General features: G+C 54.9%; 1 protein-coding gene across 1 annotated transcript; it reads left to right on the top strand.

Annotated features, from left to right (window-relative positions):
* Positions 1-5,705: 5,705 nt before the first annotated feature.
* TNK1 (tyrosine kinase non receptor 1) lies at positions 5,706-11,268 on the top strand (the record flags this gene model as incomplete). Its single annotated transcript, XM_080713093.1, has 12 exons — positions 5,706-5,868; positions 6,027-6,097; positions 6,196-6,387; positions 6,502-6,657; positions 6,761-7,044; positions 7,245-7,518; positions 9,359-9,453; positions 9,754-9,918; positions 10,151-10,230; positions 10,594-10,895; positions 10,978-11,073; positions 11,155-11,268. The coding sequence occupies 12 exons, from the start codon at positions 5,706-5,708 to the stop codon at positions 11,266-11,268; spliced, it is 1,992 nt and encodes a 663-aa protein (XP_080569219.1).
* Between the last annotated feature and the right edge of the window lie 928 nt (positions 11,269-12,196).

Here is a 12,196-nt window from a genome sequence, read left to right as displayed (position 1 = left end):
ATATTTTAGTCTTTATTTTGAAACAGGGTCTCACTGAGTTCTGGAGGGCTCACTAAGTAGCTGAGGCTGTCTGCAAACCGTGATCCTCCCATCTCAGCCTCCCAAATGCTGGGATTACAAGCGTGCACCACCACACCCGGCTGTATATCTTTTATATGAGCCATTCTAGCAAATAATTAAATGGAGGGGGGTGTCGTGAGACCCTCTGACTTGTAGCTGGGCAGTAAAAAATACAGAAAGCCGCCGGGCGTGGTGGCGCATGCTTGTAATCCCCATGCTTGGGAGGCGGAGACAGGAGGATCGCGCTGCCTAGCTGGCTTAAGAGACCCTGTTTCCACTTAAAAAAAAAGTTAAAAAAATAGGTCTGGGAGTGTAGCCCGTGGGAGAGTATCCCGGAGGTAGAAGGGCTTCCAGGAACCCCAGTACCACCAAAAAAAAAAAAAAAAAAATACAGAAAGCCCAGATTTTCAACTGGCATCTAGAATGGGGGGCAGTTTATAGGACTAATCTCTATAACGTCTATACTAACTCTGGTAACATTAGAATTGAACTACATTATACCAGCCAGGCATGGTGGCACATGCCTGTAATTTCAGTACTTGAAAGGCCAAGACAGGATTGTAAATTCAAGGCCAACATGACCCTGTCTCAAAATAAAAAATAAAAAAGGGCTGAGGGTGTAGTTCAGTGGGAGAGTGGCCCTGGGTTTAATCCTCAGCACCATAAAACGAATGAATAAACAAAAAAACAAATTATAGACCATGCTCAGTGGCACACATCTGTAATCCCAGTACTTGGGAGGCTGAGACAGGAGGATAGCAGATCGCAAGTTCAAAGCCAGCATCAGCAACTTAGCGAGGCTCTCAGCAACCTAGTGAGTCCTTGTTTCCACATAAGAAATAAAATCGGGCTGGGGGTATAGCTTGGAGGTAGAATGTCCCTGGGTTCACTCCTCAGTATCAAAAAAAAAAAAAAAAAAAAGAGGGAAGGGAGAGAAAGAAGGTGAAAAAAAAAAGTCTTTACGATGGATACAACGTCACCGGGCAATAGGAATTTTTCGGCTCCATTATGATCTCATGGTACCACCATTGTGTGTGCCGTCAATTATTGACCGAAATGCAATTATGTGGTGCATGACTGTATTTGAAGATATACTGGCTGGGAATTTTCCAAATCTAGTGAAAGACGTGAATTCATACAGGAAATACAACATGGTGAGAAGAATCAGAAGAAAGAGTATCTAGATACATTGTAAGGACACTACAAACATCAGTAACAGCTTATTAGCAGGGAATAATAATGGATCATCCACAAAGATCAGATCAGAATAAACTGAAAAGACTTCCACTTTTTCTTTCTTTTTTCTGCCTCTGAGTTGTACCCCAGCCTTTCCTTTTCCTGGGTGTGGAACCCAGGGGCTTTTCTACATCTGGGCTATACTCCCAGGCTATACTCCCAGACCTATTTTATACTTTATTTGAAAACAGGGTCTCACTACGTTGCTGAGAGCCTCAGGAAGCAGCTGATGCTGGCTTTGAGCCTGTGCAATCCTCCTGTCTCAGCCTCCCACCCAAGATCTGGGATTATGAGCATGCGCCACCATGCCTGGCATTTTCTTTTTTTTTTTTTTTTCTTTTTTCTTTTGTGGTGCTGGGGATAGAACACAGGGACATTCTACCTCTGAGCTGAGCTACACCTCCAGCCCTATTTATTCTTTAGTTTGAAACAGGATCTCACTAAGTTATGGAGGGCCTCACTAAGTAGCTGAGGCTGCCCACAAACACAGATCCTCTTGTCTCAGCCTCCCAAATACTGGAATTATACACCACCACGCCTGGCTTTTTTTTTTTTTTTTTTTCGGTACTGGGAATAGAATCCAGGGCCATTCTACCTCCGAGCTACACCCTACACCCTATTTTTAATTCTTTATTTTGAAACAGGGTCTCACTAAGTTGCGAAGGGCCTCACTAAGTAGCTGAGGCTGTTGGCGAACCGTGGTCCTCCGGTCTCAGCCTCCCGAATGCTGGGATTACAATCGTGCAACATCACACCCAGCTCTTTTTCTTTTTTTTTTCTTTTCTTTTCTTTTTTTTTTTTTTTTGGTGGTACTGGGGTTCCTGGAAGCCCTTCTACCTCCAGGCTACACTCCCAGACCTATTTTATATTTTTTTATTTGGAAACAGGGTCTCTTAAGCCAGCACAGCTGGTTCCGAACCTGCATGATCCTCCTGTCTCCGCCTCCCAAGTGCAGGGATTACAAGCGTGAGCCACCACACCTGGGTCTTTTTCTTTTTTTTGAACGAGGGTCTCTCTCAGTTGCTGAGGCTGGCCTTAAACCTGCGATCCTCTTGTCTCAGCCTCTCAAGTACTGGGATACAGGCAGGTGCCACGCCCAGCTATGAGAAAACAAGTACAGGCCTACACTACTGTCCCCAGCACTTAGAACAGAAAGGTAAATAAAAGGCTCAGCCCCTACTGGCGGAACTGAGCCTTTGAGGGGTGACGGTGGTAGAGGTAAGGATTACAGCGAGCTGAGCTGGCCTGGTGGGAGGGCAAGAGGATTGGCAAGAAAACAATACTCACAAAACTTCATTACTAAGGTTTTCCTATCCGTGATGACACATGGGTGTTTACCAACATGAAAAGGGCTTTTCCCGCCCGGAGACCCAGGGGACCGCAGCTGCTATGTTTATACAGCTTTCCTAGGACAGGGGACAGGCCAGATGTCCTAAGACTGGCAGCTTCCTCTCTGGAACCTCAGAGAGAAAGGGAGAGGGCATGTTCCTCCTAGAGCTTTCTTCAAAGTCCCGGCTTGTGTCCCTCTGGCCACAGGCCTGGTGGCGGGGTGCAGGGTCCTTGGGGCGGGCAGAGGCTCCGTGGGAGACAGATGTTGGACAGGAAGTGTCCATGACAGGAAAGGAGTCCCCGAGGCATGGCGCGCTGCCCATGTTCAACAGCAGTTCAAGACTCTCTCTAGGACTGGGGCTGACTTCTGGATCAACGTCAACTTCTCCGTGCCTTGGCTCGGTTCCAAAGCACCCTGCCCTGGCCGGGTTTCCCCTTCTTAGTTGAAGCGTGTCTCCTGCTCCAGGGCCAATGTCCTGCTTAGGATGCATTCCCAGCACCCAGGCAGGGAATGGCTAACAGGTGTTTACTCAAGGGGTGGGAGCCTGGCGTGGTGGTGCACCCCTGTAATCCCAGTACTTGGGAGGCTAGGACAGGAGGATCCAGGTTCGTGGCCAGCCTCAGCTACTTAGCGAGGCTCTCACTACTTAGTGAGACCCTGTTTCAAAATAAAGAATAAAAAAAAGGGCTGGGGGAGTTGGGGGTGGTGGAGCACGCTTGTAATCCCAACATTCAGGAGGCAGAGACGAAGGACCATTGTTCACAGACAGCCTCAGCTACTTAGTGAGGCCCTTCGCAAATCAGTGAGACCCTGTTTGAAAATAAAGAATAAAAAATAGGGCGAGGGTGTAGCTCGGAGGTCGAATGCCCCTGGGTTCCATCCCCAGTACTGCAAAAAAAAAAAAAAAAAAAAAAAAAGTGGGGGCTGGGGGCGTAACTCAGGTAAAATGTCCCTGGGTTCAATCCCCTTTACACACAAAAAGGGGGTGGGTGGGTCCCGGTGGTGAAGGAGTTGGGGAGAGAGGCCCTGAGGGACAAGGATCCTAGGAGGAAGGTCTCTGGAGCAGTGGGAAACTCTTTGGAGAAGGGGAGGAGGGTTTCTGAGGGTCTGGGGGTCAGAGGGGAGGCCTCCAGCCTCCCTGACCACTCTCATCTAGTGTGACCAGGCCACTAGGGGCGGGCCCTTGCCAGTCCCGGGCCAGCCGCCAGAACCCGCCTTTCGCGGAGTCGGTCCCGCCCTTCCCGGGATTTAGCGTTGCCTACCTGGGCGGCTCCGCAGCAGCCGCTTCCGCCTCCGCCAGGTGAGGGTCCAGGTCTAGCAGGGGCGCCCTGGGCCGGGGGTGTCCCGGGTGCTGGGCCTCTTCTCCTCTTCCCGGGTCCTTCCCGCCGCCGCCGCCTTTCCTCGCGTCCCTTCCCCCTTACCCGCTTTACCTGCAATATTTCAGGTCCTAGGCGACCTCCTGCCCCACCTCTGCTGGTCTCCACTTCCTCGCCTGCCTGCCCCGGGATGCCCACTGGGCCCGGACTCGGGTCCTGCGCTACCTCTCGTTTACTAGAGTGGGATCAGGGAGGGGCCAGGTGTGTGTCTGGGAGTCTGCGCAGGCAGCCAGGACCCAGAGCGCCTGGAGCCTTATTTAATAAAGGCTGGTGGAGCTGCCTGGAGGCCAAGCTAGCAGAGTGACGCAGGCGGGTGACAAGGCGCTAAGGCTGAGCTGGGGTGTGCAGGGACTGTGCACCGGGTAGCTCAGACGGTTCTGTGGGCAGTACCCGAGCTTAGAAGGGCCTGCACTTAGCTAGCGGGTCATCATAGATGACTTATTTGATTTTAAGTGTGGCTTCCCTGGGCTCCTAAGAGGCCGTGACCCTGGGCAATGCTGGGGTGAGGGGGCAGTGTAACTGCATAATTTAAGTATATGTGGGCACTACACCACGATGTCTGGAGTGTTTGTGGGGCCCTTGGTTTCTGCTGTGGGGCAGTGGATCTAGGTATCTTCCGTGTGCAGGGCAGTGAATTTTGGTGTCTGAAGTCTATGTGAGAGTCTGTGTTGCTGAAGCCTGGGTGTTTCACAGCTACATACTAAAATGGTTCAGATTTGAGAGGACATATATTTTGCACAGGGAGTTAGGTCTCAGGAAGTGTGTGTACAGCAGTGTGCCTTCACATGTATGTGTCTACCTACACCTCTGAGGTTGGTGTGGCTGGCATATATTGGCCTCTCTAGTCTGTACGTGGTAGGCAAAAATGTCTCATGTTTGAGGAGCAGCGGTGCCTTGGTTATACATGAGTATGTGCATTGGTATAACTCAGTTCTAAAAGGGTACCGCTGCTGGACAAGATGGTACAGGCCTGTAATTCCAGTACTTGGGAGGCTGAGACTAGAGGATTGCAGGTTCAAGGCTACTGTGCAGTAACTTAGTGGGACCTTGTGTCAAAATTAAAAATTAAACAGGGTTGGGGGTGTAGCTCAGAGGTAAAGTGCCCTGGGTTCAATCCCTAGTACTACAAAAAAAAAAAAATTAAAATGAGGGGCAGAATTCTGGGTATCTTAGGGGTGCAGGGTCAGTGTACCATATCTCCAGAGTTAGGACAGTAGCATACCCGGACTCTGCGATCTGAGCAGGCAGTGTTCTGAAATTTCAGATGCGAGGAAGCCAGGTTTCCCAGTGGTAAACGGGTAGTTTCCAGAGCCTTGGGGCTGGGGAGCATCCTACTTGAGGCGTGTGTGTGTAAGAGGTATGATTCCTGGTTCTCTGATGTATCTCTCTGCACTTGTTTCTGATGGGTTTAAGGATGGTACGAGGGACCCTGTCTCTGGTGTCTGAGTGTCTTAGGTACCTACCTAGGCTGCTTTTTTTTTGTACTGGGGATTGAATCCATTCTACCTCCAAGCTACGCCCTCAGCCCTTTGTACATTTTTTAAAAAATTAAAATAGGGTCTCACTGAATTGCTGAGGCTGATCTGGAACCTGTGATCCTCTTGTCTCGGCCTCTGAGTACTGATTACAGTACTCTACCACACCTCACCTGCTCCTAGGCTCTTGATCTGAAGGAGAGTACCACCATCCTTACTTCACCAGACATGCTCCCTGAGGCTGGATCCCTGTGGCTACTGCGGCTGCTCCGGGACATCCAGTTAGCCCAGTTTTATCGGCCCATCCTTGAAGAGCTTAATGTCACTCGGCCAGAGCATTTCGACTTTGTAAGGCCCGAGGACCTGGACGGCATTGGCATGGGCAGGCCTGGTAAGGAATCCTGCCTGAGGCCCTGGTGCTCCTTCCCCAGCCTGACATCTCGTTCCCACTTCTCTACACCCCAGGCTTCTTCTTGCCTGTAAATCTCTGTTCCCTGCCCCACCTCGTCCCCCCACCCCACCCAGCCCTCTGATTCTGGCTTCCCACAGCCCAGCGCAGACTGGTTGAAGCTCTGAAGAGGCATCGCATGGGGGTCAAGCCTAAGAACTGGGTTTACAAGGTATGTGGTGTGTGTGGGAGCTTAAATGGCCAGCTTTCAGGCCTGAGAAGGGGGTGGCTGCGTGGCTCTGCACACCTGAGGTCCCACTCCTGTTTCAGATCCTTGGGGGTTTCGCCCCGGAGCAGAAGGAGACTACCCCACACTCGGATAGCCCTCTGTGCCTCCCTGAGCCAGAGGGGGGCCTCAAGTGCCTGATCCCAGAGGGCGCTGTTTGCCGAGGGGAGCTGCTGGGTTCGGGCTGCTTTGGTGTGGTGCATCGAGGGCGGTGGACGCTGCCGAGTGGCCAGAGTGTGAGTGTCCTCCGGGAGCTCCTCCCCCTCCCCAGCGACCTTCATGCCCCCTGGGCTTGGGCCTTGGCCTGACCTTTCCCTCCGGCGCTGGATGGTGCCTCCCCCCACCTCCAGGTCCCAGTGGCTGTCAAATCCCTCCGGGTAGGCCCCGAAGGCCCCGTGGGCACGGAGCTGGGAGACTTCCTGCGGGAGGTGTCGGTCATGATGAACTTGGAGCACCCGCACGTGCTGCGTCTGCACGGCCTCGTCTTGGGCCAGCCTCTGCAGATGGTGAGCAGATCCCGAAGTCCGCTCCCCACATCGCTGGGGGCCGGCGTGGCCGGCAGGGCCCGTGACGCCAGGCCCTGGCTCAGGCTGCTCCGTGCTCCCGCAGGTGATGGAGCTGGCGCCCCTGGGCTCCCTGCATGCGCGCCTCACCGCGCCGGCCCCGACGCCCCCGCTGCCGGTGGCCCTGCTCTGTCTCTTCCTGCGGCAGCTGGCGGGGGCCATGGCGTACTTGGGGGCCCGCGGGCTAGTGCACCGGGACCTCGCTACCCGCAACCTGCTGCTGGCCTCCCCACGCACTATCAAGGTGGCCGACTTCGGTCTGGTGCGGCCGCTGGGCGGAGCCAGGGGCCGCTACGTCATGGGTGGACCCCGCCCCATCCCCTACGCCTGGTGAGAGCGCGCCCTGTGGGTGGTCGGCCTGCAGCCGGGATGAGGGGGCGGGGCAGATCCGAGAGGCTGGTCTTTGCAGGAGGCTGGAACCCGAGGGTGTGTCAGGTCTGAAAGGAGGACGATGGGAGAATACCGAAGGATTGGGTGTCCCGTGGAAAGTGAGCCCCCTGGGGTAATACGCGGCCCTTTAACTTCCGCAGGTGTGCCCCAGAGAGCCTGCGCCAGGGAGCCTTCTCCTCTGCCTCCGACGTGTGGATGTTTGGGGTGACGCTGTGGGAGATGTTCTCTGGGGGCGAGGAGCCCTGGGCCGGGGTCCCACCTTACCTCATCCTGCAGCGGCTGGAGAAAGATCGAGCGCGGCTGCCGAAGCCGCCTCTTTGCTCCAGAGCCCTCTACTCCCTTGCCTTGCGTTGCTGGGCCCCTCACCCCGCAGACCGGCCTAGCTTTTCCTACCTGGAAGGGCTGCTTCAAGAGGTGGGGACCCCCAACTCCCCAGATACGTAGAGCCTCCCTCCCCTCCATCCTCTCTTCCAGGGTTCTATAGGACTGACATCCTAGCTGGTGTGATGGTGTACACCAGTCACACTAGCCACTCAGGAGACTCAGGCAGGCTTGTGCAAGTTAAAGGGAACTTAGAGACCCTGTCTCAAAATAAAATCAAAAGGGCTGGTGCTAGAGCTTAGTGGTAGAGCACTTGCCCACCACACAGAATTCCCTGGGTTTAATCTCCAGAACCTCAAAACAAACAAAAAAAACACTCCCAAACCAAAAAGCCTCCAAATATATCCTGCTGCCCTCGCTGGGTTCTGGGACTCCGCTCTGAACAAAACATATTTACACCTGCCTGCAGAGAGCTCAGAGCCTGGGCAGGCAGCTGGGGGCTATGCAGATGTAGGCTGAAGGGCTGGGGTATGTGTCTGAGCCCAAAAAGGGGCACAGAGGTGAGCAAGGTCTCGGTGGGTGTTTGACATGTGAGGGAAGAGAGGTTCCAGGTGGGAGGGGAAACGGGAGTAATGTGTGTGCAGAGAGAAGCCCGGATGCATTGTGAGGGTTTCCTGGGGTGTGTTAAGGATTGCTGGCTACACAGACAGCACTCAGAGTGTGAGATTCTGGACTTAGTGCTCTGCTGGGCATCCTTATGACTGTTTGTTTAGTCCTCTCAACAATCCCATGAGGTGATTATGTTTATCACCATTTGACTGGGATGGGAGAAGATGGGACAGTTGAGATCCTGACAGTTTAGCGACTTGACTAAAGTCAAGTAGTAAGTCGGGCGTGGTGGCGCATGCTTGTAATCCCAGCATTTGGGAGGCTGAGACAGCAGGGTTGAGGTTTGAGGACAGCCTCAGCTACTACTTAGTGAGGCCCTTTGCAACTCAGTGAAACTCTGTTTCAAAATAAAGAATAATATATGGCTGGGGGTGTAGCTTGGAGGTAGATGCCCTGGGTTCCATTGCCAGTACCACAGAAATAAATAAATAATAAAGTCACGGCCAGGTAGGGTGGCGCACGCTTGTAATCCCAGCATTCGGGGGGCTGAGACAGAAGGATCGCCGTTTGCGGACAGCCTCAGCTACTTAGTGAGGCCCTCTGCAACTTAGTGAGACCCTGTTTCAAAATAAATAATAAAAAATAAGGCAGGGCTCTGAGGTCAAACGCCCCTGGGTTCCATCCCCAGACCCACAAAAAATAAATAAAATAAAGTCACGTAGTAAATGGAGGAGTTAGGATTAGTTTCAGTCAATGTGATGTTTGAGCCATTCCCTAAGTCACTAGAGAACAGTACTCCCTGTCACTGAAGGGGTTTAGTCTTGACTCCGGGGGCACATGGGAGCTGTGGAGGGGTGTTGAGGAGGGGAGTTATAAGCCAACATTGCATGCTTTTCATTGACGCCTGGTCCAAAAACAGTTTAGAGGGATGTTAGTGATGATGGCTAGGAAGCAGAATTGAGATGATGAGGTCTGGCTGAGGCTCGAGGCTGGAGTGGGAATGTTCCTGAGGTGCTTAGGCGGCCAGCCTGATAGGCCTGGGTGCAGAACTGTGACCAGGATGGCTCTTCCCTTGGTCCCCCTAGGTAGAGACAAGGCCTGAACCCTGGGCCGTGTCCAGCTTGGCATGGGATCCAGGTCGGCCTCCCCCACTGGATCACACGTGGGAGGCAGGGACAGTCCACTGGGGGCCAGCACAGAGGACACACTTGGTGTGGGTATGATTGGTAGGTGTCCCAACAGAGGGTGTCTTACTTCCCTGCTCCCACACGACCCTCTCGACCCAGGCCAAATGCCCAGCCTCTCTCTCTTCCTGTCTCCACAGGCCTGGCCTCCCGAGGGGCGCTGTGTGAGGGATGTCACAGAGCCGGGAGCCCTGCGGATGGAGCCTGGTGACCCCATCACCATCATCGAGGGCAGGTGACCGCCTCATGTCCCCAGGGCCCCCAGGGGAGGCCTTCCTCTCAGACTCCTTCACTCTTGGTCCCCTCTACTCTCCTGGAACCTGGCCTTGTCTTCTCCAGTCCCTATGGGCCCTGAGCGCCAACGCAGTCCCAGCCTCCCTCCTGGAGCCCCGCTGACCCACAGAGCCCTTTTGTGTTGGGGAGGAAGAGGCTTCCCTCTCTCCTGGCAGAGGCAGCTGCGAGGGACACCGCTTGCTGAGCCCAGCCACCCCTCGCCCCTGGCTCCCATCTCCTTCACGGCCTCCTCTTCCCACAGCCCGGATTCCACAACCTGGAAGGGACAGAACGGTCGCACCTTCAAAGTGGGCAACTTCCCAGCCTCGGCTGTGACGCTAGCAGACCCGGGAGGCCCGCCAGCCGCCCGTCCAGGCCACAGGGGCTCTCCAGCTGGGGGAGAGCGGCGCCGTGGGAGCATAGACGGGTGAGGAGCTGAAAGGGTGGGGGGCCGGCCAAGTCCAGCAAGTTCTCTGGGAGGGAAGGCTGGCGATAGGACGGCGAGGCAGCTGGAGGTGAGGACAGACTGGCTGACTCTCCTCCCAGCTGGAGTGTCCGGCCTGGGTCTGAGCATGCCCGGGAGCTCCAGAGTTACTTAGGGTGGTGACATTGACTGTGTGTTTGGGGTGTGGAGGGTGAACTGGGTCGCTCTCTAACAGGGACAGAGAGAAGGCAAAATCTCGGGATCTACCACCAGCACGGGGCCAGAGAAGGAAGGAACCCCTGCAGAGGATGAAAGGTAGGTATGATGGGACTCCGGGGTCTCAGGAAGTCAAGAACAACATCCTCCCCTGAACTATGCCTTTGCCTATATGACTTCCCAATTCCACCTGCGGGCGTCCTAGCGATACTTTAACAACTCTTGGTTTGAAGGCCCCCTGCCTTTCCCACTGGGCGGCATCTCCCCATTCTGGCCCCTGATTCTCTTGTTCTCTGGTCCCGCAGCTGCCCAGGGACCTGTCTCATCATCCTGCCTATGTGGAACACCCTGATGACAGGGCCAGCTAGCTTATCTGCAAATTCTTGCAAAACCATCCATCACCGGAGAGAAAAAGACACAAACCCGAGGCTCTTCTCACGCTGTCTTCTTTCTCCACCGCAGGCATGTCCAAGAGTCTGGAGTCAGTTCTGTCCCTGGGTCCTCGCCCCACAGGGGGTGGCTCAAGCCCTCCTGAACTTCGACACACCAGACCTCTGCCCCAGGGCCCCCCAGGCCTGCCTCCGCGCCCGCCTGCTACCTCCAGCCCCTCTTCTCAGCCCAGCCAGCCCCAGAGAGGGCGCCCTCCCTGGCTCAGAAGAGAACCCCTACACAATCACCACACTGGAGTGGCTGGAGCCAGTAAAGCCACTGTCTCCTCCGGCAGCCTCTGGCCTGACTCCGAGTGGCAGAGGAAGATCACAGAGGTGAGGTCCCTCTGAAACGGCCTGGGTGTTCCCGGGCCTATGGAACGAGGTAGGAGCCTGAATGAGGTTTTGTCCCCTGCAGCTGGAGATGAGTGTGCATGGAGTCACCCACCAGGAGTGCCAGGTAGCACTAAGAGCCACTGGGGGCGATGTGGTTTCTGCCATCCGGAACCTCAAGGTAATGCCACACCCTTCTCCGGGGCTCCCTCTTCTCTCCCCCTGCCACCTGGCAGTCAGCGGCTCTCTCTCGCTCCTGCAGGTAGACCAGCTCTTCCACCTGAGTAGCCGGTCCAGAGCCGACTGCCGGCGCATCCTGGAGCATCACCAGTGGGACCTCTCAGCTGCCAGCCGCTATGTCCTGGCCCGGTCCTGAGCTCTGCTTCCTTGTCTGTGGACACCAGCACGGAAGGCCTGGCCCTGCGGGGCCATGGGGATCGAGCGACAGACTTGACAGGGGCAGGCAGCCCCACTTAGGGAGGTCCCACCTGCTATGGGCCGGCACAGGAAGCGCCCAGGGGAGCCCAGGGTTGGGCACTGACAAGGGACTCCTCCCTAAACTGTCCCTTGGCCTCTGAGGGCCTCGCTCCCTATGCTGGGCCAAGAAGGATCTAGTCCACTCTGTCTACCAGAATCCCAAACCAAAGGAGGACTTGAAGGAAAAGAGCCAGAATGCATCATTTCCAAAGGAAGCGTCTACACTACAGACAATGGTCAAGCGTCCATACTGGACCATGGACCAGCCATCCTGACCCACTACCAGCCACTCACTGGACTCTGTGGGCTAGCCAGCCATCTCGGATGACCGAAGCAGCCAAACTAACCTGGGACACGCCACCCAGACTGCCTTGGTTTGGTGCAGGGCCACCATGACTGATGACAGGCGCCTTCCTGAATTCAAGGACATTTGACCCTAGTAGCACAGATTATGAGATGGGCCAAGCGCAGCCCAAGCTGCTGTAGCTCCATGGGCGTGTGTGTATGTGTGTAAGTTTTTCCTATATCAACTCTTTCTTCTACCCCCCCCATTATATTACATCTTCCAATGTTTAAAAAGTTACAAAGTTTATAAGAATACAACATACAAAGATGCAGCCTCCTCCCGAGGGCAAGGGAAGGAAGGGGTGGTTAAATAAGGCACAGGAAGCTGCAGCAAGCACCAGCAGTGGGCAGGGCCCGAGGGGCCAGGAAGTTGGCACTGGGGCCCAGCCTCTACAACTGTTGCTGAGGAAGTGGGAGCCCCCTCAAAGGGCCGCAGTCTGAAGCTGAGTCGGCCTCGCCGAGGCAGGGGAAGAGTGGCATGT

Source organism: Muscardinus avellanarius, assembly GCF_963383645.1.
Source record: "Muscardinus avellanarius genome assembly, chromosome: 16".
In the NCBI taxonomy this organism is placed as follows: domain Eukaryota; kingdom Metazoa; phylum Chordata; class Mammalia; order Rodentia; family Gliridae; genus Muscardinus; species Muscardinus avellanarius.
Note: the sequence above shows the minus strand (reverse complement) of the source record. Positions and strands in the feature narration are given on the sequence as shown.